Source organism: Scophthalmus maximus, chromosome 17 (genome assembly GCF_022379125.1).
Source record: "Scophthalmus maximus strain ysfricsl-2021 chromosome 17, ASM2237912v1, whole genome shotgun sequence".
NCBI lineage: Eukaryota > Metazoa > Chordata > Actinopteri > Pleuronectiformes > Scophthalmidae > Scophthalmus > Scophthalmus maximus.
In genome coordinates, this window is record NC_061531.1 from 18,551,718 (window position 1) to 18,579,519 (window position 27,802).

General features: G+C 44.8%; 1 protein-coding gene across 2 annotated transcripts; it reads left to right on the plus strand.

Moving 5' to 3' along the window:
* Window positions 1–60: 60 nt before the first annotated feature.
* On the plus strand, window positions 61–27,802 carry tmem104 (transmembrane protein 104). 2 transcript variants are annotated; one of them, XM_035615624.2, is made up of 10 exons: window positions 61–347; window positions 994–1,060; window positions 1,944–2,065; window positions 2,276–2,357; window positions 2,534–2,651; window positions 3,207–3,293; window positions 6,290–6,389; window positions 7,757–7,853; window positions 19,289–19,382; window positions 25,151–27,802. In XM_035615624.2, the coding sequence occupies exons 2-10, from the start codon at window positions 1,016–1,018 to the stop codon at window positions 25,912–25,914; spliced, it is 1,509 nt and encodes a 502-aa protein (XP_035471517.1). In that variant the 5' UTR covers window positions 61–347; window positions 994–1,015; the 3' UTR covers window positions 25,915–27,802. The 2 variants fall into 2 exon arrangements, with proteins under 2 accessions (XP_035471517.1, XP_035471518.1); XM_035615625.2 differs by having other exon boundaries at window positions 62–347; window positions 2,534–2,627.

Consider the following 27,802-nt stretch of genomic DNA (forward strand, 5'->3'; position numbering starts at 1 on the left):
CAAAAACGCTTTTGTGCGCAAACGAGAAGCTTTTTACTTTGAAAAGCGAGTACCGGAAGTGAGAGTAACGTGTTCGCGTTAGCTTTGAGGAGCTCTGATGGAGGAGCGGGGTCAGCTGGTGTGTTTAGTTCACGTCCCGCTCGTCAGCCGAATGTTGGAGCCTCTTTAGCCCGCAGGAAGAGAAGTTGTTTCCCCCTCCGGTTGTCAGAACACCGAAGCGGCCCATGTTGGCGAGGAGGCGGCGAGGCTCTGCGTGTCTTCAGGAGTCCATCCCCGGCTGACAGCTTGGAGCTAGCCCCCGGTTAGCCTAGCAGCTAACTTAGCACGACACACCAGGACGCAGTAAGGTAAAAGCCGGGACATAACCTAGATCATATGCCCACATTTTTGATCATGTCAGATTAATCTGTTGTTTAAATGCGACACAGCTCCACTGCTAGCGATGCTAGCTAACAGAGATCAACAGTGACCCAAACACAACTTCATACAAGTACACACACACACACACACACACACACACTAACAAACACACACACACACACACTAAGAAACACACACTAACAAACAAACACACACACTAACAAACAAACACACAAACAAACACACACACTAACTAATATACTTACACACACACTAACTAATACACTAACACACACACTAACACACACACTAACAAACACTAACACATACACACACACTAACTAACACACTAACATACACTAACACACATACACTAACACACTAACACACTAACACACACACACAGACACACAGTCTCTTTTGCCTCATTTGTAGATATTTAGTTAAAACATTGAATCGGGCGAATCGTGTTGAAGTTTAAAATCAAATGTTTTACTATATGTTTAAGATAGAGTTCCATTTTTTGGCACGACTGTACTTAAATATGCCAATAGATAGAGCGGATATATTTCTTTTTAAACAAAGTCAAAACTTTTCAATTGCCTGGCTGTGTTTTCCCCCTCCTCCCTTCAGGTGAAGACCAGTGTCGTCAACCATGGCCGGTGGAATCACAGAGTCCGGGGAACCCTACTCCGCATTCGTGAGTGTCATCGTGCAGATCTCTGTTTTTAATTTCCTAATCTCTCTCTTTTTGATCATCCAAAGCCTTGGGGGGGTCAGACACACTTTTAAAATCCACCTTGCACATTTTGTGAAATAAGAGATAAGAGCGCTGAAAGAAAATGTGGACTGTTATGTTCAGAACTTGTGAAGTTGTAGAGAGTCGTCTCTCGTGACGCACCTTTAACCTTTTTACACAGTGGTGCATTAAACTGAACTACATGCATGTTACATATGTACTTTGTCACGCTGGGACAGAAAAGAAAAGAGGTAAAGCTTCTGTGAGCAGCACATGAAAGTGCTGAGAACACATTTCTAACACTTCCTCTTCTGTTTTTTTTTTAACACACCAAGCGTCTTTATGGTCTGAGCTCATTTCACTCCCTGACACTGCACATTAGTGTGATTTAAACCATAAGCTGGTCAAATGTATTTTTCTTTCCCAGGAGGCTTAAGCTTCAAATCTTTAAAGCGCTCTACTACTTGAGACGGGTAAGAGCTGCCCAACATGCTCAGTGTTCTCCACTAACAAGGTTCAGCAGCACCTGATACTTAAATGCTTTAGATTAAGGACTTTAAAAAAAAAAAAAAAGTTGAATCTCAGCAGTGTCGCCGGTAAGACTTGGGCTGTGGTCGAATTTGTCAAATTTGCTTCGGACGTTTCCTAAATCCTCAAAATGAAAAAAGTATTTCATCGGCAGCCGTGATGAGAGCCGTTTGGATTCTTTTAAATGCTACATTTCCTTGACCTCATGACGTTTTCCACTTAGGATTAAGGAATAGTGGTTAGGAAAAGGCGACAGGAAGGAGAATCCCTTATCCACCCTTGTCTTTACCTTCCACGCTGCTCCTCTCCTCCGCAGGTGGGCCTGGTGTATATGTTCAACCTGATCGTGGGAACCGGAGCTCTGACGATGCCCAGGGCCTTCGCCACCGCCGGTTGGGTGGTCAGCTTGTCACTCATCGCCTTTCTAGGATTCATGAGGTGAGTCTTGTTTCAACGAATCCCCAGACAGACTCAGTTTTGGCGTCAACGCAGAGTAAACACCACTGCTGGAAACGAACGCTGACAGTTTATGGTTAGAGTTTTGAACATGACGATTGTTCCCTGCTAAGATAAAACCCTCAGTATTTTCCTACTGTTGGTTTGACGGTAACGCACACAGTTATAAAATGATCCCCCCCCCCCCACCAGCTACATGACGACCACCTTCGTGATTGAGGCGATGGCGGCGGCCAACGCTCAGCTGCGCTGGAAGAGGAGGGAGCAGGAGCAGGTGAGAGAGAGAGACACTCTGTGGTGTATGGTGGAGCTGTAAGCAAAGTGCAACCACTCCACTTTCCAACACGGACTGAGAAATGATCTGCAAACGTTAAAATAAATACTTCAATAGTAATAATTGAATTTAATGAATTTCTTTTAATCACTCACTTGTATTCTCCTCCTCCTCAGATCGACGACAGCGACTCCACCTCTGAGTATTCGGACGACGACGTCGTGGCCCGAGGTCGATCCGAGCCGGAGACGAAGCCCATCTTGTCCGTTCGTGAGTGTCAACAAGTGTTTCAAAGTAAAGGAAAAAACCTGAACTTTAACCTCACAAGTGTAAAGGTTTTAATTTATCCAATAATCTGCTGATTTTTTTTCTGTTATTTGTCTATTGATTCAAAAGATAATGTCTCTAAAAATTTAATTTTAGGTTTTCCTTTGGCTTAGCCATCAAATGCCAGCATTTTTCAAACAGTATGTATTAACTTGTGCTGAAGCACTGACACCATAAATCTACTGGTTGATTGACAGAAAATGATATCATAAATGGTTTTGATCGACAGTATTTTTATTTCATGTTATTCATCCTCAGCTTCACGAGCTTCACAAATCGTTAAAAAACTGAATTTCTTTGGGTCTTTCGCATCGTTTCATCAAAATATGTTAAGTGTTACACTATTTAATTTCCGAAATGGGTAAAAAATTGGCAAAATAAATGAAAATCTGTAAAAAAAAAAAAGTGTTTCATTATTATCTGTTTCGGCCAACAATTTTAATTTCAGAAGATCCCTAATATATATCTATAAATACCGACGTGATCAGTTGTTTACTGCAGATGTCTTGACGTTTTTCACAGAGAGGTCAGGACGGGATCACGCCGATCACTTTGACATCGCGGAGCGGGTGGAGATGGGTCAGATGGCCTCCATGTTCTTCAACAAAGGTAAAGTCGCTCTGGCCACGAGGCCTCTGCTCTCACCGCCGCCATTAGCCACGTCAAACGTATTACGGAGGAGTCGTGAAAGGTTGTGTGGGATGAATCCAATCCAAATTCCCTTTTTTTTTCTTCTTCTTTTTTCTTTTGTCCCTCCCCATTCACAGGGGGCGAGAGGCTGCTTGCTGTTTAATTGGATGTAATTGTATATGGATTAATCGCCTCTTGGTTGTAATTAGCTGTTTCAGACCCCATCAAGGCTGCTAATCTCCCCACTGGGCATGTGTGTGTACGTGTGTGTGTGTGTACGGCCTGTACCTGTAGCAACGACATGATTCAGGAGCTAATGAACTTGTGACGACACACTGAAAGCCGAATCACCCTGAACCAGAGACAGAGAAAGCCTTGTGGCTTTACATCCGTCATCCCTATCCGTACATTGTCCCAACAGTTTGCAAGCGTCTCCCTGCCGTTGTCGCAGGAACGAAGGAACAACGAAAGGTCAAAGCTGTGACAACATCGCCTGAGCCGACACGCTCCCGACACTAGGTGGAGCACTCGGCGCACACACGAGCACAACACCTGTCCACTCGGGGCCGTGCTCAGACCCACACGTGCCGTCATGCAGCTCGTGGCTGTTGAAAGCTGCAGTTTTCTTCCAGCCTCTTGTCCCCTCATTCACTTGACTGTCGATGATGACGTGATCGCAGCATGAAGTGGACTGGGTGCTGCAGGTGTCTGCGCGTGGTGGTAGTATCGGTTGTTAATAAGGAAATGAGTTTAATCGCCTCTTGTGACTCTGGTCAGAGAATGCACAGGTCCCGGGACACAAATGCCGAACGGGAAACGTTCCAAAACCTTGAAAACACAGACCTCTGCTCCGACCTGCTTCTGAAAGAAATGTGATGCTAGTGATGAAAAAAAACCTAGAGGTACCTGTAGTAAATCTGATTCCTACCAAGAGAACGGCGGAGCAGTTTGTTAGAGATGATTTGCACAAGGAGACGGATGTTAACTGATAACCAGCGGTTAATTTTTCGTTGAAAACGTGGCGACACGTTGCAGCTCTTTCTTCGTGGAGCCAAATGACGAGAAGTGGTGCAAACAAGTCTTTCCTCTTTTTACTCTGCTGGATTCGCAGGACATAAAGACAGTTTAAACACCACCTCCTACTCTTCACAGGTAATAAACCTCTGGCTTGGTTGCACGCTGCCTTTCTGTCCTGCACCTTTGCAGGCAATTAAAAGCATCTCTCCTGCTTAGAGGGCGTTTGACATCCTCCCAGGCTGGAATTGACGTGGCGGCAGCAGCGGCAGCAGCGGTACGGCAGTCTTGGAACATGGCCATGTCTGTCGTATCAGCCTGACCTGCAGCCACTGACAGGAATGTTGAAGGAAGGTGGGCTGGTTTATTTGCACCACTGTGAAAAGGTGTTGCTGTCACCTTCACATTGATGATTTTAAAGTTGATTAGTAGACGACTTTGGCTAAAGTCACGAAGAGAGCGACGGACTGACGGGGCACAGCCCCTTGTGTCAGCATCTTTCCTCAGCTTCTCTTACCTCTGTGGCGTGACGCCGTCATCGTGGCGGCCGTGCAAACGTGAGCCGTCCTTCCCTCGACGTGGCAGCGAATACTAATTTCCCGCCGCTGCAACCCGGAGCTCGTGTCTCTTAATGAGGACCAAACATTGGCAAATCCATTTTTTAATACTTCAGTGACTTTTACCTAAATGTCATACTTGTGCGTCGAGAGCGCTTGGCCAAATGAATCCAGGAGTGTGTCCGAGCCCATGGGGGAAGATAAATGGAAATGTTTGCCTCAGCTTGCAGCCCAGACATTTTCCATAAGCCACTGCTTGTCAGTCCCAGGAAGGAAGTGTGCTCCATGAAAGTGAACAAAAAATGGTAACTTTTACCTTGTTCAGTACGTTCAGCTCATTTGCAGTATTTTGCTGCTCGGCCTCCAGTCCATTAATTGTTTAAGAAGAGTTTATGAGGCTCCCTGTTCCATATGTTCTCTACTGTTTGATCGGCACGCCAGCCCCTGTATTCATAAAGGAATCAGTGTAGCCCTGAAAAGCTGTAAATCTGTCACTTTTTATGTCTTTTTAACGGACTCTGTGCTCTTAATTTCCTTGGCAGTAGTGAATTAGCTGAAGGGTCCACTTGGACGGTTGAACCCCCCTTCTGTGGAGTCAGGAGCATGATGGATGTGTGGTGCTCTGTGACGACGTGTCTGCCGTTGGAAGCTTTCCATCTTGGCTTTTGACAAAGGAAGCTATGCCGGGACCTGCCGGTCGGGCGTGTGGTTGATGGGTGGTGGATGGGTAGAAGAGCAGAGGCTGATTACCTTTTTAAATATGATGTGCTTGAATGTGTACACCCTGCAGCCACATTACACGATGTTAAAAAGTGTTTGGCCGACTGACAAAGGTCTTGAACCTCACGTTGCTTCATGAGCCTTGATTTTAAAGGGCACTTTCACACCTTTCCAAAACCAAAATTGCAGGTGTGAAATGTTCCAGCGACCAAAGGACCAAAAGAAAGGTGGTCTCTGTCCGGATCAAAACAGAACCACGGTTCGGTTCGTTGGCAGTGTTAAAACTTTTTGGGGCGATGGTTCTGACTTTAGGACCAATTACAGGAAGTTAAGGGCAGCGAGCTAACATAGAAGAAGAAAAAAGAACCGGGAAAAATAAGTGTAAAAATAAGCGGCGGTAGCTCCTGGGGAGAGGAGGAGACGAAATGTTTCACTGCAATTTGGTCCAATGAAACAATAACAAGTCAACTTGAAAACCACTTGTCAAGTACAGGGAAACACAGCGGTCTTTAGTGAGCTCGCAACACGGCAACGTGAAACCGAAACTAGCCGGATCAAATGTAAACAATGTAGCAATAACACAAGTGTTGATTCGGACCTCGGTCCAGACTTTCAAGTGTGAAAACGGCCTTTGTCATAAAGACAACATCTTATTTATTGGTCATTATCATTCTTGTCTTTCAGTCGGCGTCAACATGTTCTACATCTGCATCATCGTCTATCTCTACGGGGACCTGGCCATCTACGCAGCAGCTGTGCCTATATCACTGATGGAAGTTGCCTGGTAAGACCAATGTAATTACTTTTATTACAAAACCCTTCTCTGTTTCTTTGTGAGATAAAACTACATTTGAATAACATTCGGAACAATCATCCATTTTTGTGCGAGACAAAGCGCGTCCTTCCATCATCTCACCGGCCTCTGGTTGCTCTCACACTCCCGTTTCCAACCTTCTGAACTCAAGACTGAAACAATAAGACAGAGGCCTGCAGGCCTGCCGATCTCTCGCTGCTGCTCCCGACATCTTGGCCGTGTTGACTCGCTTCCAGACACGTTTTTATTGCAAAGTCTGTTGTTCCAGACTGACTGAGAATAACTATATTTCATATGGTTACAGACTCGGCCCTTCGGAGCCCGGACAACATGAAATAACCATTTCTGCCCTCAGGTGTTGTTTTTAGCGAGAGGATTTCTGAAAGGGTGACGGTTTAAAGTTTCTGACAAGGATATTTTTGATAGTGTCTAAAAAAAAAACTTTTGGAGAAAAAGTTGTGAAGGTTTGTGGTTGGAGAAGAAGCAGGACCCAAACCTGAAGTAAAGTGACAGAACACAAGAGTACAGGGAGTACAGTAAAATAAATGAATGTCAAAAATAAAACAGGAAACACCAAAGTAAACTGTGTGTAATGCCGATAATGAAACTACTCACAACATTCTCCTGCTCCCTCTGATGAGCCACACTTTGTTTTTACTCTGCTAATCACCTGGTTTACTCTTCTCATTAAAATCTAAAAGCACATTATAATAGTGACATTATGCAGGTGATAAACAGCCATTCCTGATTTTCAGCTGCGTTGCTAATCAAAGTGTTATTATGAGATATGCTAATTACACACTTATCAACACCATATGCTTTGATTACAGAAAAATATGTATTTTCCAAATTTAGGGCTAATTATAATATCGAAACTCGATCCACGTCACCAGTTTTTTTCTTTGTTCTTTTTTGTTTTTTGTGAAGCCACCAGACAGTCGTGGACAATTTAACACAAAACGGACTGACACAGTTAAATGATTTCCAAACAAAACGGCCGTACTTCATCCTGTCCTCGGTCACAGCACACTGACGCTGTCGCATCGTATTACAGTCTCGCTCTCACCCCCGGTGACAATAAATGTAGCCGAGGCTTCAGAAGGATGTTTTTGTTCGCCTCAGGGCACAAACCGCAGACTTCTTTGTAGCACGGACGGCTCCACCACACTGTCACGCAGCAATGATGGGCTTTGTGATTTGCTTTCAAAATCATAACCTCTTTAAGTTTTCACTACCTCTGTTGAAGATCTGTCTTTGATGACACTGCGAGCAATAGGAACTCTCCATTGTGGTGCATCTCTTTGGTTGAAACATGTCTGTTTGTGTTTCCTGTGCAGTGGAAACCACTCGTGCAGCGCCGGGAGTGTCAAGTACAACGACACGGACCCGTGCTGGGGCTCCGTCACGAGGAAAGATGCCTACAGGGTGTTTCTGGTAAGTCCCAGCAACGTTCACCTGCCTCCGACCTTTCCAGTCGCAGCTGGTACCCAAAACTAGGCTACTAACACTTTTAAGAAGGTGTATTGAGCCTCACCTCACCGGATGACCACATTTTCTGCGCTCTGGGTGACAGCCCACCTCCGCAGCCCACAGGAAGGAGCTTTTGCGTCCTTGAAGTCCGACTCCAGTCGAACTCTGCGATTTCCACTCAAGCTTTAACTTTGCACAGCGACAGTGATCGATGTGCTGATCCCCTCCTGTATAATTCCTCATCCTCCCTGCTCTCTCTCTCCTCCCGATCCTTGTTAACGGAACGAGCCGACCTCAACTAATTTGCCAACGAATTAATTTTCCCCCCTCCTTTATCTCCTGTGGGATAAGCCCCTCTCTGGTGTTTGTAATCAAACTGATAATAATGCTGATGTGGTAAGCGCCGGTCAGTTTGTTTACACTCTGCAGTTTTTGCAGACTCATTTCCCAGTTTCGCCGTGACTGCTGAGTGGAAATAGATTTGTAATGCCGAAGAACAGATGCTCCAGGCCTAAAAGACTCTGCCCAGACTCTGAATAATTGACTCTTTCTCATCTGTGCTCTGCCCTGTGGAAAGAGCTTTCAAAATCTGCTCCAACCAGGATCCACCTGGGCTCCTTTCGTACCCTCCCTCAGATTCACACTGTGAGCTGAGCTCTACTCCTGTTTAATTTGAACTACATTGTACTGTACTTTACTCTGCAACTGGTAATATACACCGATGGATGCCTGGAGCAGTGCTCGGTTGTGTCCATGGGAACCACGGGGAGGGATGGTAGAGAGAGACATCACTGCAGCCGTATCATTTTTACAGTTTGGGAAAATGTGGAGAGATTAAAGAGCAGCCCGAGCAAGAGCTTCAATCCCTGTGTGGGTGATTGGTGTTGAGGGAGAAGAGATGCTGATGTCGAAGCATTTCAGACGGAGTCACAGAGATATATAGAGTCGTCCAGGAAAAGCTGTTGTCCCCAGAAGTTAAGGTTCTTGTAGTACTTTCCCACTGCTGGACTTCATCTCGAGTAACTGTTTAACTCATAGGTCCAGAAGGCGCAGTTATCACATCTCAGGCGTCAACAATAACTCAAATTCATTATTACTAGTTTCATTAGAACTATTGTAGAATGGCCCAACAATCCCCTTAAATGTGATAAAGCCGCACCAAACACTCAGAGACATCAGTCTCCTACATATTTCATTTTTGCATTATCCTGCTGACAACACAACCAACCAACTGAAAAACCAAGCAAACAACCATCAAACCAAACCACCAACAAATAAATGGACGTGGACAAAAACGTAACCTTCGCAGAGGAATGGCACTTAGAGTCCCATTAGGAAACCACGTAAATCCAGATTTTTATTTGGATCTGCACCAAATTGCACACATTCATAGATATCAATCCCCTTAAAGTGCCATATTTGTTTCTTTCATCAGGATCCATGAATTATTCCCTGAACAAAAAACGCCCAATCTCGCCAGAAGTTAAAAAAGGTGATGATGGTTCTTGTGTTGGCCAATGAGCCCTACTTCTACGAAGTTTTGTGGAAATGCTGTCAACCAACAGTCGAAAATCCAAATATTTTTTTCTTGTAATGTAAAGCAGCACGTCCTTCAACCCAAAACAAGTGAAACATTTTGGCTCATTTTCAACTTGATAAACGACTTAACAAATCATCAGAATTGTTGCGGATAAATTCTCTTGACAATTAATAGACTTACCGTTTGGCAGTAATCCATCTCGCCCTTAAAAGCAGACAGTTTAACAGCTCCCGGGCTTCAACAGAGCGTCATGTCCGTTGACCTTGTCCGGGCGTCATCCAGCCCGTGTGGACACGGCACTCTTGGATTCGACGCGGGAATCTGATTTGAGCGGTTCTGGCAGGTTTCCACCGGACGGTTGCACTGCAGCACTACAGCAGTGAGCAAAAACATTCAGCCTTAAATCTAGTAAAGTCAATTCTTGTCACTATTTCAATTAATCGCTGATAACAAATTGTGTCCAGTGTCGCTCCCAGTTCCTTGGCCCAGAGAGTTTTTTTCTCTCTTAATCGATTGACCCTTGTATCTCACTTTAACACGTGGTCGGCATGTTTTGAATCTTTTGCGTTATCGAGGCATCACAGTTTCTATTTTTTGAGTTCCACACCTCAAGCATCATGTGCCCGTCACATCAGCTGAGCATCAGTCTTGCCACTGACACCCCGGCCTCTCGGGGGGGGGGAAACTGGAATGATTGTGTGGTTTCTACAAAGTTGAAGAACACTGACTTCTGCCCTGAGTACTCCACACAGCACATCTACCCACTTCTGTCATGTCGAGTTCTCCTCAGCCTTCAAAGGCCACGAGCCACGCGGAGTGATGTTCGAATGCGCATCACGCTCTCATCAAACACAGGCTAATTACTTCATGGTAATGTGAAGCAGCCCAGTTCATATTTCATCAGGTCAGATCTTTGACTTAATCAGTATTGACTTCAAACTGCAGCTGTACCCGCTAAAGACATACCCCATGACGGCCATCTTCTCCATCTCTAAAAGCTCTTAAGCAGATCAATTGACCGTGATTTGCTCCGCTGCTGATTGATTCTCGTGTTCGCTGCCCCGAGCGGACAGCTGTGGGCTTTTCCTCCAATATCTACCATATATGTTGGCTTTTGGGGGGGGCGTGAAAAAAAAAGAGATGACAGAGGCCATTGCATAACAGAGCCCTCGGTGTTGATCCTGGGTCTTTACACAACTCTGATTGAAAAGATTAGGGGGGGTGCTGTGCAACAGTGGAGCCTTTCTGGGTTTTTGTTCAGCTCCAGCAGAGAGTCCCAAGACCTCAATTAAAAAATCCTCTGTCCTTGATTGTCCCCTGCTAAGTTTTTCATTTTTGAATTTCACTGCAGGGGCTTTGTCACGGTGGCCAGCCAACCAGCGGTTGGTACACTCCACCCCGCTGACCAGCGAGGGCAATTTAAATGGCTGATTTATTGTTCTCCCAGTATGTGGCAAGTGATGGAAAATCAATGCAGTGTATGAGATCAAAAGGCAAATGTTGCTTAGCCTGCACTGTCTGCTTTTTATCTTTATGCAGATGTCTTGTCTGCGTCTGTTTCATGTCCTGTTGCACTTGGTTTGAAGCTGACCATAAACTATGATTTTACATACACACACGCAAATTCCAACTCGCACTGTACAAGTAAAACCGTCTGCGATGGAAAGCTAAAGATCACGAGGTATGAGCTCACACCGTACGGTCGGATCGCCAAACAATGACTTGATCGCCTACACTGTACGTTCCCGTCAGCCCCTTCGAACCAATCTGGTTATTGTCTTAGATGATGAAGTCTGAAGTTTGTTTTCACAGTGGTAAAAAGGGAGAAACGCTCAGCCTTAAACAAAGGCCACCAACATTTCTCTTTTGCCATTTTGTGCAGACACATTTAGAGAATGTGGCGCGGAATCGACTCGAGCTTGAAGATGGTTGACCAAAATGTCTGACTTAAAAAAAGTCAATTAATTAATCGGACCTCCCAACAGCCGGTTGGGGGAGCATTCTTTCCTCGCCGGCCCTGGAACACTGCAGCTTTCCCACAACTCAAGGATAAACTTGCTGCAAACTGATTGCTGTCATAACTGATACGAATGATGATCAATACTGTGGAAATATATGGCGAAAGTTTTATTGATTATACAAAACCCAAATTCTGACCAGGAAGTTTCATATTTTGCCACGCTAAAACCATTTAAAGATCAATATTGGATTTACTTGACTGACCTGACAACAGGTACTTATGAGCAGAATTTAGCCTCGTTTTCCATCCCAGAGATCCACTACACGTGGCTGAGCACCCCCAACATTTGATGTGTACAGAAAGGAAAGAGGGTACGTGCTGCAGCGGAGGGCCAGCGACTCTCCCGGTCGGGGCAGCGAGGAGACGACGGTACAGATGGTTTAATGGAGATTATCACAGCAGGAAGGGAGTGTTGGAGCTATGATCCACACGGACTCCACTCCACTCCACAGCGGGAAGCCACATCAGGGCGGCGAGGAGATGCACGGACTGGAATGTCAGGTGATGAGGGAAGAGCAGTCGTCAAGGACACAGAAATAACTTTCAACAATTTAGCACCTGATAAAAGTGGATGATTCATTGTGAGGACTTGTTCACACTAGATAACGTGCACTGTACACTCCTACAGTTAAACAGACGTCTTATCAGATGTTTTCATGTTCCAAGGACAAATGAGTGTGATCTCCATGAAATGTAACGGCGGTTCGTGGCCACGTTTAAAACGCTAACGCCAGCCGTCCACGCTGAGATGGAATGTAGCCTCACCTCGGTTTAAAATTGGGAATAAAGAGTCCCCCCCTCCTTCTTCCATCTTCTCCGTCTCCCTTTTACAATAGTCGGGGGATGATGATGATGATGATGATGACGGGCAGTGTGAAATAGCCATCATCCTATTAAACCGCGGGCAAATTATCATTTCTCATTTCCTCCCCAGATATGTCCCAAGCCCGTCATAAATCTCCACCGTGGGCCCGTTTATTTTTACCGTGCTCGCCGTGTAATGTCCTCTTTCTTTTTGAGGGAGCAGAACTGTGCATTACAGCTTTTGATGAGGCAAATGTCTCTCCGAAGGGGGGGCTTGTTCGAAGTCGTAAAGTCCGCAGCAAAAGTAGAGATGCTCATCTGTGTTTTTGTTATAGGACCAACGACTGTCCGTTTCTTTGAAGGAATGTTTTCAACAGGTTTGTGCACATTTACATTCAATCATTTGTCAAGACGCTTTTATCCGAAGAGACACTAAAGCTTCAGGAGAGCTTGAAGAAATATCTTAAAGATTCCCTCCAGTCACGAGTATATAAAAATAATCTGCAATGTCTAATATTTTGTTTACCATTGTTTAAACCTCTGCTGCACTGGAAGTTTCCGGTTGCTCTGTGCTCATAGTTCATTTTCTTCTTCTTTTTTTTTTCCTGAATTATCTTTGCTTCATCTTCATTCCGAGTGCGTAAACAAGACCTGCGATAAATGCGATCCCGCTAATGGAAGGTGAGCGCTCCTGTGCACAACGACTTTTTGTTGTTTATTAAAATCATGGAAGTGGAACCACCATAATCGCCGGCTAAATCACATTGCAGATGACCGGTGTGTGTGTGATTAGCTTCAACACGCTCGTTCAACGTACTGCCACAAACTCATTAATTTGTGTTTTTGCATATTGGAACAGTCTTGGGGTTTGACAGTGATGAGACGCTGTGATTTAGTGGCGCTGCGGAGGAACAGAGGCGTGTCTGCTCCATATTTTTCCCATCAGCTCGGCTCTGTGGTCTGAAAGTTGAATGTCACACAGTTAATCTCCTAGTGAGATCTCCAGACAGAACTGTACCCCTAAATTCAATCTCAGCTTCATTTAGTGATCCATAAATATGTCCTTTTTTTTTTTTTTTTTTTAACCGTTTAAGCTTTGTAGCTGCTGGATGGATAAAAAATTCTGACTAATGTGAATTTCAAATCTGAACATCCAGGGCAGCCAGAACCAGCGATTTAGCCTGAATGGAATTGATTGTGACTGATGATACGGTCTTATTCAAATTGTTATGGCATTGATTTGTTTACATAGAGACGCTGCTACTACCTGGACGTTTTTTTGCAAATAAGAGAGAGTCAGGAGAAATGACGGCTTTATGAGCGCCAAAAACTCAGTAAAACAAGACTCGGCCCGGGAAATGATCTCCACTCTTTTGATGAATTATTTAAAATGAGAGAATTAAGATTTTGTGTGCTTTGTTTTTAGGTTTAGTATGATGATTTAGTCTGGTTCACTGACCTCCTCAGTCATCTTCTGGATGTTCAGAGAGCGGCAGCTTTATTTATTCATATTAATGCTTGTGTGTCTGTGTCATATGATGAGAGACGGATTGAGAGGCTTCTGTTGGCAGCAGATAAGCCCTGTTATATTCGGTCTTTATGTCTCTCATAAAACAAACAACAAAAAATGCACACACACAGATATTAACATAAAATTGACCCTAAATCTGTCAGTTCATTAATAATATGTACCATTATTATTTTATTCTTCTCAGTGTCCTCTTACTCATCAGCTTTAGGAACACAGGAAGAGGTTGATGTAATTATTTTTTGTTTTTTCCAGAGTCAGCAGAAAGTGTCACAACACTCGTCACTCATTTTCATGCTCTGTGGACAAGAGAGTCGGCAACAGCAGCCATTTTGTTAAACCACGTTCCAGATTTTATCAGCCTCTCATTTAGGTTTAATATCCTTCGTTTGTTCTTGAAATCCTCTGTAGATCTTGTTTTTACTCAAATCTGCGGTAATTTCCTAGATTAACGCACATCATCGCTCCGGCAGATTATTACGCATTATTTAATGTGCAGATCCTTTCAGCTGCATCCACAAATTAAACATCCTCATTAAATGACTTATTGCTGACCAAGTCCTGTTGGTTTTTTCTAGAGCTGCAACAGTTAGTCGATTAATCGATTAGTAATCGACTACTAAATTAATCGGCAACTATTTTGATAATCAATTACTCGGTTTAAGTAGTTTTCACGGAAAAAAAATCTAAATTCTCTGATTTCAGCTTCTTAAATGTGAATATTTTCTGATTTCTTTGCTCCTCTGTGACAGTAAACTGAATATCTTTGGTGTGTGGACAAAACAAATCATCATCTTGGACCAAACAAGTTATCGCTCAAACGAGGAAAATAATCGACAGATTAATCTATTGTTAAAATATAATCGTTAGTTGCAGCCCTAGTTTGTTTTCATGCACGAGGCTCTGACGCTCTGTTAGACCGTCAAATATCAATTATTGATTTCTTATTGATTTCTTAAGAAATTGTCACACGTAATAAGCTGGAATCGGAGAGTATTTGGAATTGTTTCTTTAAAAAATAAAATAAAACAACAATCATTTGCATTATCAAAGTTGTTAATAATTATTTTATGTCAGTTGACGTATTGGTTCATCATGGCGGCTCTGCACTCATCTTGTTATTTTTATTTTATGATATATTTATGTTAATGACGTCCACTTGATGGAGATGTTGTGTCCCGGTGATTAATGGTGCTGAAGGTCGACTCTCTTTCATCCTGACAGACGTAAAGTTCCTACATGGTTTTTGAACTGCGTCGCGATGCCTTGGAGGCACAGACTCGCTCGCCCTCTGTATTATCGGCCCCCTGCTCACAACACCAACCCCCCCACCGTCATGATGCGAGCATCTTTGTCTCACTTCCCCTCGCCTTCCTCGCCGCCACGTGTGTGTTCAGTGAATCAGTTGACGAGTTATTGCCATCATAAGGTGTTTTGTACGTATATCTCCGGGGCTTTTTATGGCCTACTTTACGCCGTTTCTATTCCATACCACTGCGGTCAGGTTCACCCTCAAGTCTTTTATCATACATGTCGACAACAAGGCAATGAATTGCCCCATAATATCCGGTACTCCATTAAAACCCTGTGTTATGATGCAGTCACACGTTTTGTTTTTCCGTCATTAAGATAAAGATAAATTAATCTTTAGTTTAGTTTAGTAGATACTTTATTTATCCCGAGGGAAATTCAGGCATCCAGCAGCATTTACAAACATACATACATTAAACATACATCAATCCTACATGAAATAAAAATACAAAATTAAATTAAATATTAAACTAACTATAAAAACTAGCTTATAATCTGTCTTGTTTTAAGATGCTGATTCCTAGTTACACACACACACACACACACACACACACACACACACACACACACACACACGTTTACAAATTTAAATGTAAACTGAGCGTTTGATTTCCTTCTCGCTGCTGATTCATTTCAATCTGCCCCAATAACGATTAAAAAAAAAAAAAAGTGGATTGTTCACGCTGAGGATGTGAGCAGTGTCTTAATTTCTGTAGGAAAAAACAATTGCTTTATTTTTTATTTTATACATCCAGGGTCTCTATTCAAGGTTTTAATGAAAGTTAAATGGTGTTTGCAGACGTTGACGATGATGAAGCGTCTTTGTTCGGTTGTCTTCGCTGCAACTACATATTTTTTTCTGTCGTGAGGGGCATAGATGTAATTATTAATAAAGCTGGAATTTATATAGGTTTTTATAGTTGACGTGACCGAAAACATTGGTATTGGGTATTACGAAATGCATTATTACGGTGCTGTACAGTAAATGAAGAAATAAAGAACGACAAGTGACGATATTCTGATAAATTAAACGAGCAGGTTCACTCTCTGTTCATTGATCGGGGCTGCGACGTCTGAGAGAAAAATAAAACTTGAGGTCAGAGGGAAAATGTTTGAATCACGAACAGGTTGAGAAAGAAAACCTCAGTTATCTGGTCACACGGTCTTTATCGAGTTGAGTTGCTCTATCCTGGAGCAATCCAGCTCATCCCATTTCTCTTTGTTGTCCCAAATTAGTAACTTGAAAGTTTCCTCTCTTTTTTCTTTGTGACGAATAATCATTAATTTCCAGATTGGTCACAAAACAATGGAAGGATTGCTGATGCAGTTCCAGTATTTTCTGTTTGAAATGTGTTTGGAATACAGATTAACATTAGACACAAATGGCCGGGGGATCTTGGGACTGTGGGGATTGGGGATTATAATCTCTGTTTGATTGTTGGGGTCTGGGGGGATTATCAGTGGCCAAGCTGGACCACCGCATGGAACCACCACTGGGGCATTTATATGATTTCCAGCGCACTGCAGTGATGTCTGCCGGCCCCTCTGGGGTCTTTCACTGTTTACCCTCTGTGTCGGACGAACGCCAGCCAAAACAATCTCCGAACTAAACTGTCATTTCACATTTTAAATGCCCGACAGCTTGGCGGTCGTGAGCAGAAGCGCTCATGTGGGTCTCTCGGATATACAAAAATTCAGCCACACTGATGTCCAAGAGCCGGAGGACATCTGTGCCGTTGCGGAGTTTTGGCCGACGCTTCAGAAAAGAGCAGAACAAAAATATGTTGATTCATTATTTAATGGGGTGGACGGTCGGGGGGCGTTGACTTAATGCGTAACCAACTGTGATGGATGAAGACCTGATACGCAACATGTGGTTTGGGAGAAACACTCGCATATGCGGCGATTAATGGGACCAGTGGATCGGTCGCAGCCTCTCATCCGCACAAATCCAAAACACTGGTCTTCATAGACTCTGGAAGTTTGATTGACAGCTGCAGCCTGGTGAGACCAGTCGGTGGCAGCCTTTCACCATAATTGAGATCATTCACCATATCTAAGCCCCATTAATCTCTTACCCTCAAATTATTACTCTGCAGTGTCACGGAGCGAGCTGAAAAGAAGTGATATTATTTTTTTATTTTTTTTAACCCCTAACAAACCAAAGATCCATAGATGATGACCTTTTTTCGTAGCATATTTTTTGAAAATTCAGATGTTATTCTTCTTCACTTTCATACGATTTATTACGTCATTTGGCTGCACTCGCTCGAGTTGAAATATTTGAACTGGTGCGAAATATTCACACGAGAACGGGCGAATATTCTCTGGTTTTGTTTACGCTTCGCATCAAGCTGCTTTCGGAATTTTTCCTGAACTTCTTATTTGCAGTTTGTTATGTCAGACTCGCTGTTCCTTTACCTGACGTGTGTGATTGCATCCAGCCAGGTGTTGTCTCATATGGAGGAGGAAAAAATGGCTGATTTATATATATATATTTTGTCTCTGTTGTCAAAAGTGTAAACGTTATGGAGGAGGAGCAGAGCCCACCAGCCGGCCGGGGCAGGAGTGGAACAGGAGGGAAAGGCCTCTGGCCAAATCTGATTCATGCCACTCCTCCCCCGACTGAATTTGTTTTTTGTTTATTGAGACATTTATTAAACCGAGCATGAAACGTAAGCAGTTTCTGTGGCGAGGACACGAAAAATGCAGAGTGGAAAAGAAATCTGTCTATGGGCCTTGCGACCGCGATGAAATTGCTGCTGCAACAGCCTGGACAAAGTATTAAATGAATAAATGCATCGGAACCAAGTGTCAATCTGTCCCTGTTATGAAATTCTAGTTCTATATTCATTTCTTGTTCTCCCCCCGTCACCTGCTGCACATTTTCTAGCCGATGCAAACCTTGGAAACTGGGACCAAGGTTATTCTGTGTGGTTTTAATATAATTACTACTATTTAAAAGGACATTGTCAACCATAGAGCAACGTCTACAGAGAAAAGGTTTCTCTCTGAGGTTGCTGTTTTTTTTCTTCCCTTTTAGTTTTAACGGGTGAAAATATGTGAATGCCGTTAATCAGGGTTACCTCGCAGTATGGAAAAGTATGGAATTTGATTTTTAGTAATATCCAGGTCTGGATAAGTCTGAAAAAAAGAAGAGAGCATGGACAAAATATTTGTGTTTCCAGACTGAAGTCTAAACGGACGTGAATCCAAAGATTTTAGAATATCTAACGATCCGCATCAATCTCTCTAGTAAAGTGAATTTAGCTCCACTACCAGGAATCACTTCTTCTTCTTCTTCACTGCTCAAAGAACAGATTCTTGCTATTAGCAGCGCAACTGCTGTTCTAGGAGCAGTGAAGAAGGAAGTGACTGACGGGAAAAAGGGAATCGGGAATTTTATCCGAGCGAAAGTGCTTTAAAGACGTGATTTGCGCACTCGCCGATGCAAAATCCGTCATTTCTGTCGGTATCTCAGGCATCTCAGCCGAGGGAACATCTCTACGTTCGTGTATTTGTTGTTTATTACTGCTGTTGTGGTGTTATTTTATTATTGTAAACTTTCCTTACATGTGGAAACTCATTCTGACGTCAGGTGGGAACTCCTGAGCTGTCCACTCGTGATCAGATCACCAGAGACGCTGATGTTGATACCGCGGTCTGAACGCGGCGGATGGGCTGAGATGCGATGGCGCACGGGTGGCGGCCTCTCACGCCTCTCTCTCTCTCTCTCTCGCTGGGCAGTCGGAGACGGGGCGGGAGGGAAGAGACGATGCGTGGAGGAGTGAGTGGAGCTGATGGAATTGCGGCCGCAGGAGCTGAGCCACTGCCTCTGATTGCAGCTCTTGATAAAGACAGTAGCTGATCAGGCAATCAGAGCTGTGGCCCGAGAGGATTTTGAGGTTTTTGTTGGACCGTGGATTGGTCCACCTGTTCCATCTGTTCACCGATCTATTTTTTTTTTTTTGAGAGGGGCTGATGGGATTTTGGCAGCACTTGGGGATTGATGCGTCTCCCCTCGGTGTTTCAGAATGACATGTCAGGGATTGTGTCACAATCGCAAAGTCAAAAAACAGAACCAGGAACTTGGGGATCAAGCAAACAAACACCCAAACAAATGTGGGGATAAAGCCACAATCACAAGACGTGTATTAATCCAACTGCTTCTTTTCTCTCTTTTGTCTTTTCTGCAGAGTGCGTTCACCGTCATGTTGGGGCCTTTCACCTTCTTCAACGCTCAGAAGACCAAATATCTTCAGATCCTCACCTCATTCATGCGCTGGATTGGTAAGACTTAACCAAACGCACTCACTACCACTTTTTCAACCTACACACCTCCGTTTCCATTTCCTTGATGTCTCCTGCCTCCCGCCCCCCGTGTGGCTGCCGTGCTCTGGTCCGTCCATCACGGTTTGGTCCTGCTCTGTGTCTTTGGTTCCCATCTCCCCCCTCGTTCCTCAGCCTGACAGGCTCGACAGCCCGTCCCAAGCTTGATTGGACTGTCACTCACAGGGCGTCGGACGGAAATAAACCGCCTCTCCCCCCGCTGTTAAAATCACAACACCCACTGAATCACGGTTGCTCTCCGTCGCAGAAGCAACACACAACCACGGCAGCGTTCCACACACTCTGTCCACTGGCTGGCTAAATAACCGTCTGTCCTATAACCCTCCCACGTCTCTCCGGGGGGATTGATGGAACTTTTCAGCACCGGCTAATGATTCAGAATGGCTCCCGCAGGAAGCTTTATGTTCCCCTCCGTGTGTTTGAGCGATAACGTGAGCGTAACGCATGCTCAGAGGGAAAAATCAAATGAAGAAAAATCTGATTTAGGTGTTTTCCAGAAAACAAATGAACTGTGTAAAAACTGTTACATTTCAGCCACTCAAAGTAGCAAAGTCGGCACCGATTTTTTCGGGGGTCTGAGGCTGAAAAGTCAATGGATTAGATCTGTTCACAACCAGTTTGTCATATCATACACAACTGGATTAAAAATGATGGACAGACTTGACATAAAACTCCCCAGTTTTTATTAAAATCAGTGGTGACAACCTTTATTTTTAACCGCATCCTGTGATTATTACGTCAAGACGTGACCCACTGCGTCCGTTATGTATCTTGTTAAGATCATTCATATTGACCTTCCTCTTTCTTGCTCTGCACCTTTTTTTGTGCGAGTATATTTCCCTGTCGTGTCAGAGACAGTTTGTCTTATGTATGGATTGTTGTTGTTTTTTCAGGGAAGATTTGCCTTTCAGGCTACAACGCTGTTAAGAGGCTGTTTTCGTTTTCCTAGAAATATGCGCGTGTCTCTCGGTGGACATCTGCGAGGTGTTTACGGTGATTTAAAGTACCTTGCTGCCCTGGAAAGCACTGCGATCGCACTAAAGCAAGTGGCTTCACTCTCCTGCAGCGCTCCCCTGGTGTACATGAGGCACGCAGCTCGTGCTTTTAAATCAGATGTGAGACACTCGAAGGTGCTTTGACGGCTGCTTCAAACATCTGACCCATTTTTTGGAGTGGCACTTAAATAGTATTTTTTCTTTCTTCCTTACATCGTCACAGACTATACACTCAGCTCAGTTTGTGTCTCAGGATCTGTGTCACGTAGAAATCGCAGACAACAAACTCTGTGTTGAGCCCATCTCCCAACCGGGCCTCACCTCTCCCTGGACACGTGGCGTGCCGGACGCCGGGGTCAGCAGCAGGCTGACGCGTCGGGGGTCCCGCCTCCTGCCCTCGGCTCCGGCCTCGTCAACGACTGTTGCCACTCAACCGCTGTCACCTAGTCGTCCAGTGTGCCCTATTTTTTCTTTGTTGTTGTTGTTCAGTCCACTTTACAAAGATATAAAATGGAATATCAAGCGATTCTTCCCATTTGTGAAGCTGAAATTAGACTATTTTTCTTCATAAATGACCCTAATAACTCAATTATGAAGATGTTGACAAATTGTTCCAACACATTGGACTTTTTAGAGTTTTATCCTAGAGTAAATATGTTTATTATCCTGTGCACCGCAGCGGAGGGGATGGTGTGCAATGGAATCAATTCTGTTAGCACAAGCAGATAATTGCTTATTATCCTATTTTTTTTTTTTTTTTACATTTGAGGTTTTTGGGGGGGGTTGTTCCCTGTCCTGCAGGTGATCGAGGCCGGCGTCTGCTTATCTGATGAATATAATGTACAAATTCTCTCAGCTCTGGCCGAGCGGAGGAGCTAAATGATGTTGTCATGACACTGTTAAGACGGCGTCGTGTCACGGAGTTTTGTCGACTCTTTTCCCCCGCGCGGCGGCGGGGTGCTAAAGAAACAGCGAGGCCGACTGCTGTGCCGCTCTGTGCTGTGTTTACTGATAGCCCTATCTGAGATCGCAACGGTTGTTTGGAGGCAACGCAGCCACTTATCACCCGGCCGCCCGCCCAACCAAACACTCCACTCCTGATGGGTTTGAAAGTGACAGAGCGCTGCCGCGGCGAGGAACCCTGAAACCCTGGCGAGAACTGGGCACAGAGCCGGAGCTGCTAATTGGCGCCGAGATTATCCAAGAGTGTGCTCAAGGAGTGTCTCTCTTAATTAATGATGGGACGATTACTGAGCTCTGCAACCGCATGTGAAGGAGAGGGAGGATATTAGGGTAGAGCAGCGGCACCGCAACCTTACAATCGACCCCCCTTGTTCTTCCAAAAATGCATTCCTTTTTGAAAAGGCACAGCTGAAGAAGTCCTTGACCTTGTCACCATCATCAATGAATCGCTCACGTGTAAGGGTCCGAGTCGTTCTCTCCACCGAGCGACCGAGCATCTCTCGTGCTCCGTCGCAAGCGAGATTGATCACCCCTCACCTTCTACTATTCATAGCCCGCTCGTAGAGGTCCTTCTCCCCAGGCCGTCCAACGACTCCTCTGAGTATTGAGAGTGTCCGCCAGCCTTGGGTTAACAGCTACAGCTTTGTTTGCCACCAGATAGAGCACAGCCGTAACCGCCCGCTACAGCGGGTTGTTAAGTTGAGGCATCCCCCCCTCCAAGGTCATTCCCATCTCCATCCGGGTGAAATAAATCACAGGCTCGAATGACGGATGGATGCTATTTAACGTGGACGTGATGTGTGGCCGTTTGACACCCCCTCCGTATATATGTTGTTCCCCTTGTCGGCGTGTCAGGTGTGGGGTAGAGAGTATTGGCGTTGGAGTCAGTTTGAAAGTGCATGTAATCACCATATCCTGACAGATATCTGCGGAGGTAAATGGCTCATCGCATCATGAATGAATGAGTTCGGTGGAGGGTCTTTGGACAGAAGGGAGTGCTGTTGCTATGGGATCGTACGTGGGTGACATGGATTTTCATCAGATGAAAGTGCATCGGGGAGTCGGAGGCATCTTTATCGAAGAGCTTTTTTCGATCCTGTCAATCCAGAATAAGGAAGAGGGCCATGAAGGAAACTGAGGGGTTGTCAGGCTGATATTTTATTCGTATGTTTTACTGGATTCTGTATGATATAATAGTCACTGCACTGCCCCCTACTGTTCACGTCCTTGTTGCCTCTTGCGTACGCGTAGCAGTTCTGAGGACGTGCCCACCAGTACGACCGGCGACGCTGTACTTTTGTCACAGGCAGCATTTTTAATCTTGAGCTTAAGTCACCAAAGAAGGTCCCCGCCCCCGCCACCCTGAGGTACTTTTAATTAAAAGCCCCACGCTTGTGTCCTTGTTCCAGTGAAGCCTGAGAGTGTTGATGTCCAGGTGGAGAAAAGCTTCCTTTCTGCCGTCCTCCACCTTTTTTGCCTTCTCTCTGGCGGTGACGGCGGAGCAGACAGGAAGGTGGGAAGAGGATGAGCGAGTGCAGGAGAAAGACGACGGAGGGAGCAGATGGGTTGCAGTCATGGCTCTTTCACACATTCAGGAGGATTTTAATGTTGTGGAGGAAGTGCACGTCTCTAACGTAGCAGACGATAGGAGACAGTTACAATGGTGATGAAAAATCTTATGGGACTTTGACAGACTGATCTGTATCAAGCTGCAACGATTAGTTGTCGAGTCGAGCCGTGGACGGACAGAACATCTTTTTTTTAAATGATATCATATTGACTAAAATAGTTGATTTATCAATAATCAATTATGAAAACACTTCCTCTCCCTTACATCTTCTGTGTCCTTGTCCTTGAAAGTTGGTCGGCTGCCCAACCATTTGCCCTCTATTGTGAAAGTGAAGGTCGCAGTGGGGAAGAAGAACTGCAACTCGCAGCAGAGCTTCTCCCGTTGGACGGAGGCCAGCGATGCGTTTAAAAACTCGGACACTCGTGCAACAGGTCGACAGACTTTGACCTCCTGACGTGAGTGAGTGCTCACGTGTACTGTGATGAAACGATTCCACAGTATGTCCTTAAAAAAAGAAAAGGATTTTCCTCACTGCTTATTATCTAATCATTTTCTGCATTTTCACATTTCTTCACCCCAGAGAGTGTTTAAAAAAAAAAAAGAAGAAGCTTGGTTTTACATTTCTGCACATTCCAGAAATGGAGACTAAATAAAAAAAATTGCTCTCAGAAAATATTCCCCTGTTTTATTATTGATTGTTTTGTCGATTTCACTTCCTATTTGCTTTTCACTTGATTCTTATTTCTTTATTTTGCTCTTAGCAGTGTTCAGTCTTCACCTTGTGTCCTTATTGTTTTTACTCTGCCTATTTCCTCATGATAATTATAATACTTCTACCAATAATAATGACGAAGACGATTCTCAGTGGTAAATATTGTTCCTCTGTTAATCACGTAACAGAAAAACTTATATTCTTGTTATTAATTTATTTTCCGTCCAGACACTCACCTGAGTCTTTAACGCCTTTTGTCTCTCGGGGGTTTCTCCTTCCCCTTCGTACCGTCCCGCCTCTGGATAATTGGAACGAATTTCATCCTCCCGACTCCACATTAAAGTGCCGCTGCAGCGCCGAGCACACGGGAGCTGATTGATGGAGCTTGTTTAAGTCCCCACCTTCCCCCTCCACCCTGATAAAACACCACCACCACCTGTGCTGGAAACAGAAAACGACTCCTGCCTCTTAAATATTTCAATCGTAGGCAGCAGGGATATCAGGTCCGTTTGTTTTTTTCAGGTCTGAATTTCATCCAGTCCCCAAACCGTGTGTGGAAGTGTACGGGTAGAGAATACATTTCTGCAGACGTGTGGCGAATTATGGTCCCGAGTGTCACTTCCTCAAATGTCACCCCGTGTTTAAAGGGACAGCCGGTGATGAAAGCTTGAAGGGCTGGCTGCTCGCCGCCGAAGGGCTATGACTAACACCTGGTGTCACAGGCAGATTGACTGTGTGTGTGTGTGTGTGTCTCAGTGAGAGACTGAGAGTGAGAGACTGCATCACATGACTGTCGGGCCTGTAACAGGCCGGCACGCCACGCTCAGAGGTCCCAGTTAGAGACGCTCCCGCCCAGAGAGGCGTCTCCAGAAATCAATTTGAGATGCGATGTGACCAGCAGGAGGTGGTTCCTCTATCCTCAGCCGTCTCCGTTGACTCTGTCGGGTCGTGAAATGTTCCATAGTTGAATTTGTAGTTTGTTGCTTGGAAAAACAGCTGGAAGGCTGTTCCACACCGGGAGAAGGAATTTTAACCGCACGAGATGCATCGCACTGGGTTTAGTGTTTCAACACAAATATCATGACCACATTAATTTGAAAGGATGGTTTAGTTTAATACACATTTCAAACATATTAACACAATTTAAAATGAATCAGTGTTTCATATAAGTAATATTTAAGTTCAAAGATTTGTTCTACTTTAATTGTTTAGCCGATCAGATTATTCATTGACTCAGGCAGTTATATTTACTCTGCTCACCTTTTTATTATTAATTATCATTTTCATTTGAACACAAAATATGTACAGATGTTTTTTTAAAGACATGAACAAGATGAAAATAGAAATGAAATAAAGGGAGTGGAATAAAATGTTATAAAAGAGAGTTCTTCTTACGGTGTCCTGGAAATCTAATCTCGACCACTAATCTCGTTTTTGTTGTTGTTCTTTTTTCTCTTTTCTTTCACAGCCTTCACCATGATGATCATTCTGGCTCTCATCCGCATCAGTAAAGGCACCGGTGAGGGTCGCCCGCCTGCCGCCTCCTTCTCCGGCGTGCCCAACCTGTTTGGGGTGTGCGTCTACTCCTTCATGTGCCAGCACTCGCTGCCCTCCCTGGTGACGCCCATCTCTGAGAAGAAACGCGTGGGCAGCCTGGTGCTGGCCGACTACGTGCTGATCCTGGGCTTCTACGTCCTCCTCTCGTTCACTGCCATCTTCTGCTTCGACAGCGCGCTGCTGCACGACATGTACACGCTGAACTTCACGGACAACTGCGACGTGCTGGACATTCCCGTGCTGCGCTACTTCCTGGGCTTGTTCCCGGTGTTCACCATCAGCACCAACTTCCCCATCATCGCCGTGACGCTCCGCAACAACTGGAAGACCCTGTTCCACCGGGACGGCGGCACCTACCCGTGGGTGGTGGACCGCGTCGTCTTCCCCCTCATCACCCTGGTGCCGCCGGTCGTGGTGGCCTTCTGCACCCACAACCTGGAGTCCCTGGTGGGCATCACAGGAGCGTACGCCGGCACGGGGATCCAGTACATCGTGCCGGCCTGCCTCGTTTATTACGGCAGGCGCCACCTGGAGCCCGTGGTGGGCAGAGACGCCATCAACAAGCACCGCTCGCCCTTCCGACACGCCTTCTGGGTGTGGTTTGTCTTGGTGTGGGCCGCCTCCTGCCTCATATTCGTCACAGCCAACATTATCCTGACTGACACCAAGAAATGAGAACTCAATGTTCCCAAAACTTTCCCCCCTCCTAAAAAAAAAAAAATCTGTTTGGCCAGTGTCTTTGTTCATGTACCTGAGGCCTTACCTGCTGCTGGTTGGACAGTGTTCCCCCTTTTTATGGGACTTTTTTGTTGCATAAATTAAATGTGATCCAGAGTAATTTATCAAATTGGTTGAAAGGGACCAAATATGTCAAGTGCATGAAAAATTATTAAAAGGGAATTTATTAAAATATATCTTTTGTCAACAAACACCTGAGTTTGTCTAATGACACAAGCTTGTCAGATGATCAGTCTGGAAAGTTTCACCGCGCCTCACTCACATCCCGAACTGTGGAAAAGTTGAAGAGTGCCGAGGTTCTGAATGATCCACTGGACCTTCGCTGCAGAATGTTCCAATAAAAATATATAAGAGCGAAATGGAAAGAGCCGAGTAGCGACGAGGGAGAAAAAAAAGGAAAAGAAGAGCCTGTCACATCCAGACTCGTCTGTCGCTGCGTAACTGCTCGGCATCGACGCGGCTCGATAATGAAACTGGAACAGAAACGAACACATCGGGTGGAAGATAAGTCTTTTCTCGCGGCTGACACGCTGCCTTGATCTCCTCGTTCCTCCTCCTGAACAATGACGCCCCTGTCCGTGAAGGATCCTCCAGGAGTCCCTCATCTGTCTTTTACTCCCCCCCCCCCCCCCCCATGACTTTGGCAGGCTCGTACTGTATCTATCACACATCCCCCCGTCACCTGACAAGTTAATCATGATGTACAGTGCTTCAGCTTCGCCTTTGGGGGGGGGGGGAGCCCATCAGTGACCCCAAAGTGAAGACTCCGCAGCTTCGCTGGTGTGATTTAGTTCAGTGATGCTGATTCCACGGACACGTTGAGGCTGTGCCCGCACACTTCCATCTCTGTCCCAACTAATGGTTCCGTCTCTCCGGTTTTCCTAATTCGTGAAGTACCTCGGTATATAAAGCAGATTCTATTTATCATCTTTGGTGGAATTTACAGTGGAGGTTGCATGAAGTTCATTCCTGGTTCTCTCAGTGCCCAGATCCTCCCAACGTGCTAACATCAGCGTCCGGTAGAGAAACGGGCAAATGTTTTGTTTGTGTTTACTCGCGCAGGTAAATATAAATGATCCGGCGGCCAAACTCGGTACGAACGGCCTCGATGTGGCTCGGCGTGGATTCCGTTGAGTGCGCCGACGGGGGATGGAAGACAGTTCCTTGAAAAAGGTACTGCTCTGACAAAACAGACAGGCACTCACACGAAGGAAGTCTGACGCAGGGAAGATGGTCTGATAAGGAAAATAAAACAGAACTGTACACGAAGAACATAAACGGGAACAAATGCAGATATTTGCACAGGAAACAAACTGGATTTAACGTTGTTCTCTCTGTTATAAGGGTTTAAATAACCGTCGGAGGCAAATATAAGAGCGTGTGCGCGTGTGTGTGTGTTGTGTGAGAGAATGATTAGATATGAAGAATGTGGAATGAGATTCTGACAGCTCTTGTCACGAGTTGTATGAAATGTGCCTTTCTTTCTTTTCTTTTTTTTTAAACGGGTTAAAAGCTTGTCGACCTCGTTGTTTCTCATCATCTGGTGAGAAGCAGCTTGCGTGACGACATTTCATTTAACTGACAATCTCCGACTGTCCCCAAACAAACTTTATAATTCTGTCTTTGTTTGTTCTTTTGTTTTGTTTTTCTCTCTCTATGATTTTCAGTTCAGTTTTTTTCACTCCTCTGTATTTTTGACACTTTGTTTTATTTGACAATCAGTCGAAGCGGCCTGTGACTCTCAACGGCCCCAATGTTATTAATGTTATCTTAGATTTTTTTTATATGATTCACAAAGAAAATAAAGTCTTCATGTTCACCTGAA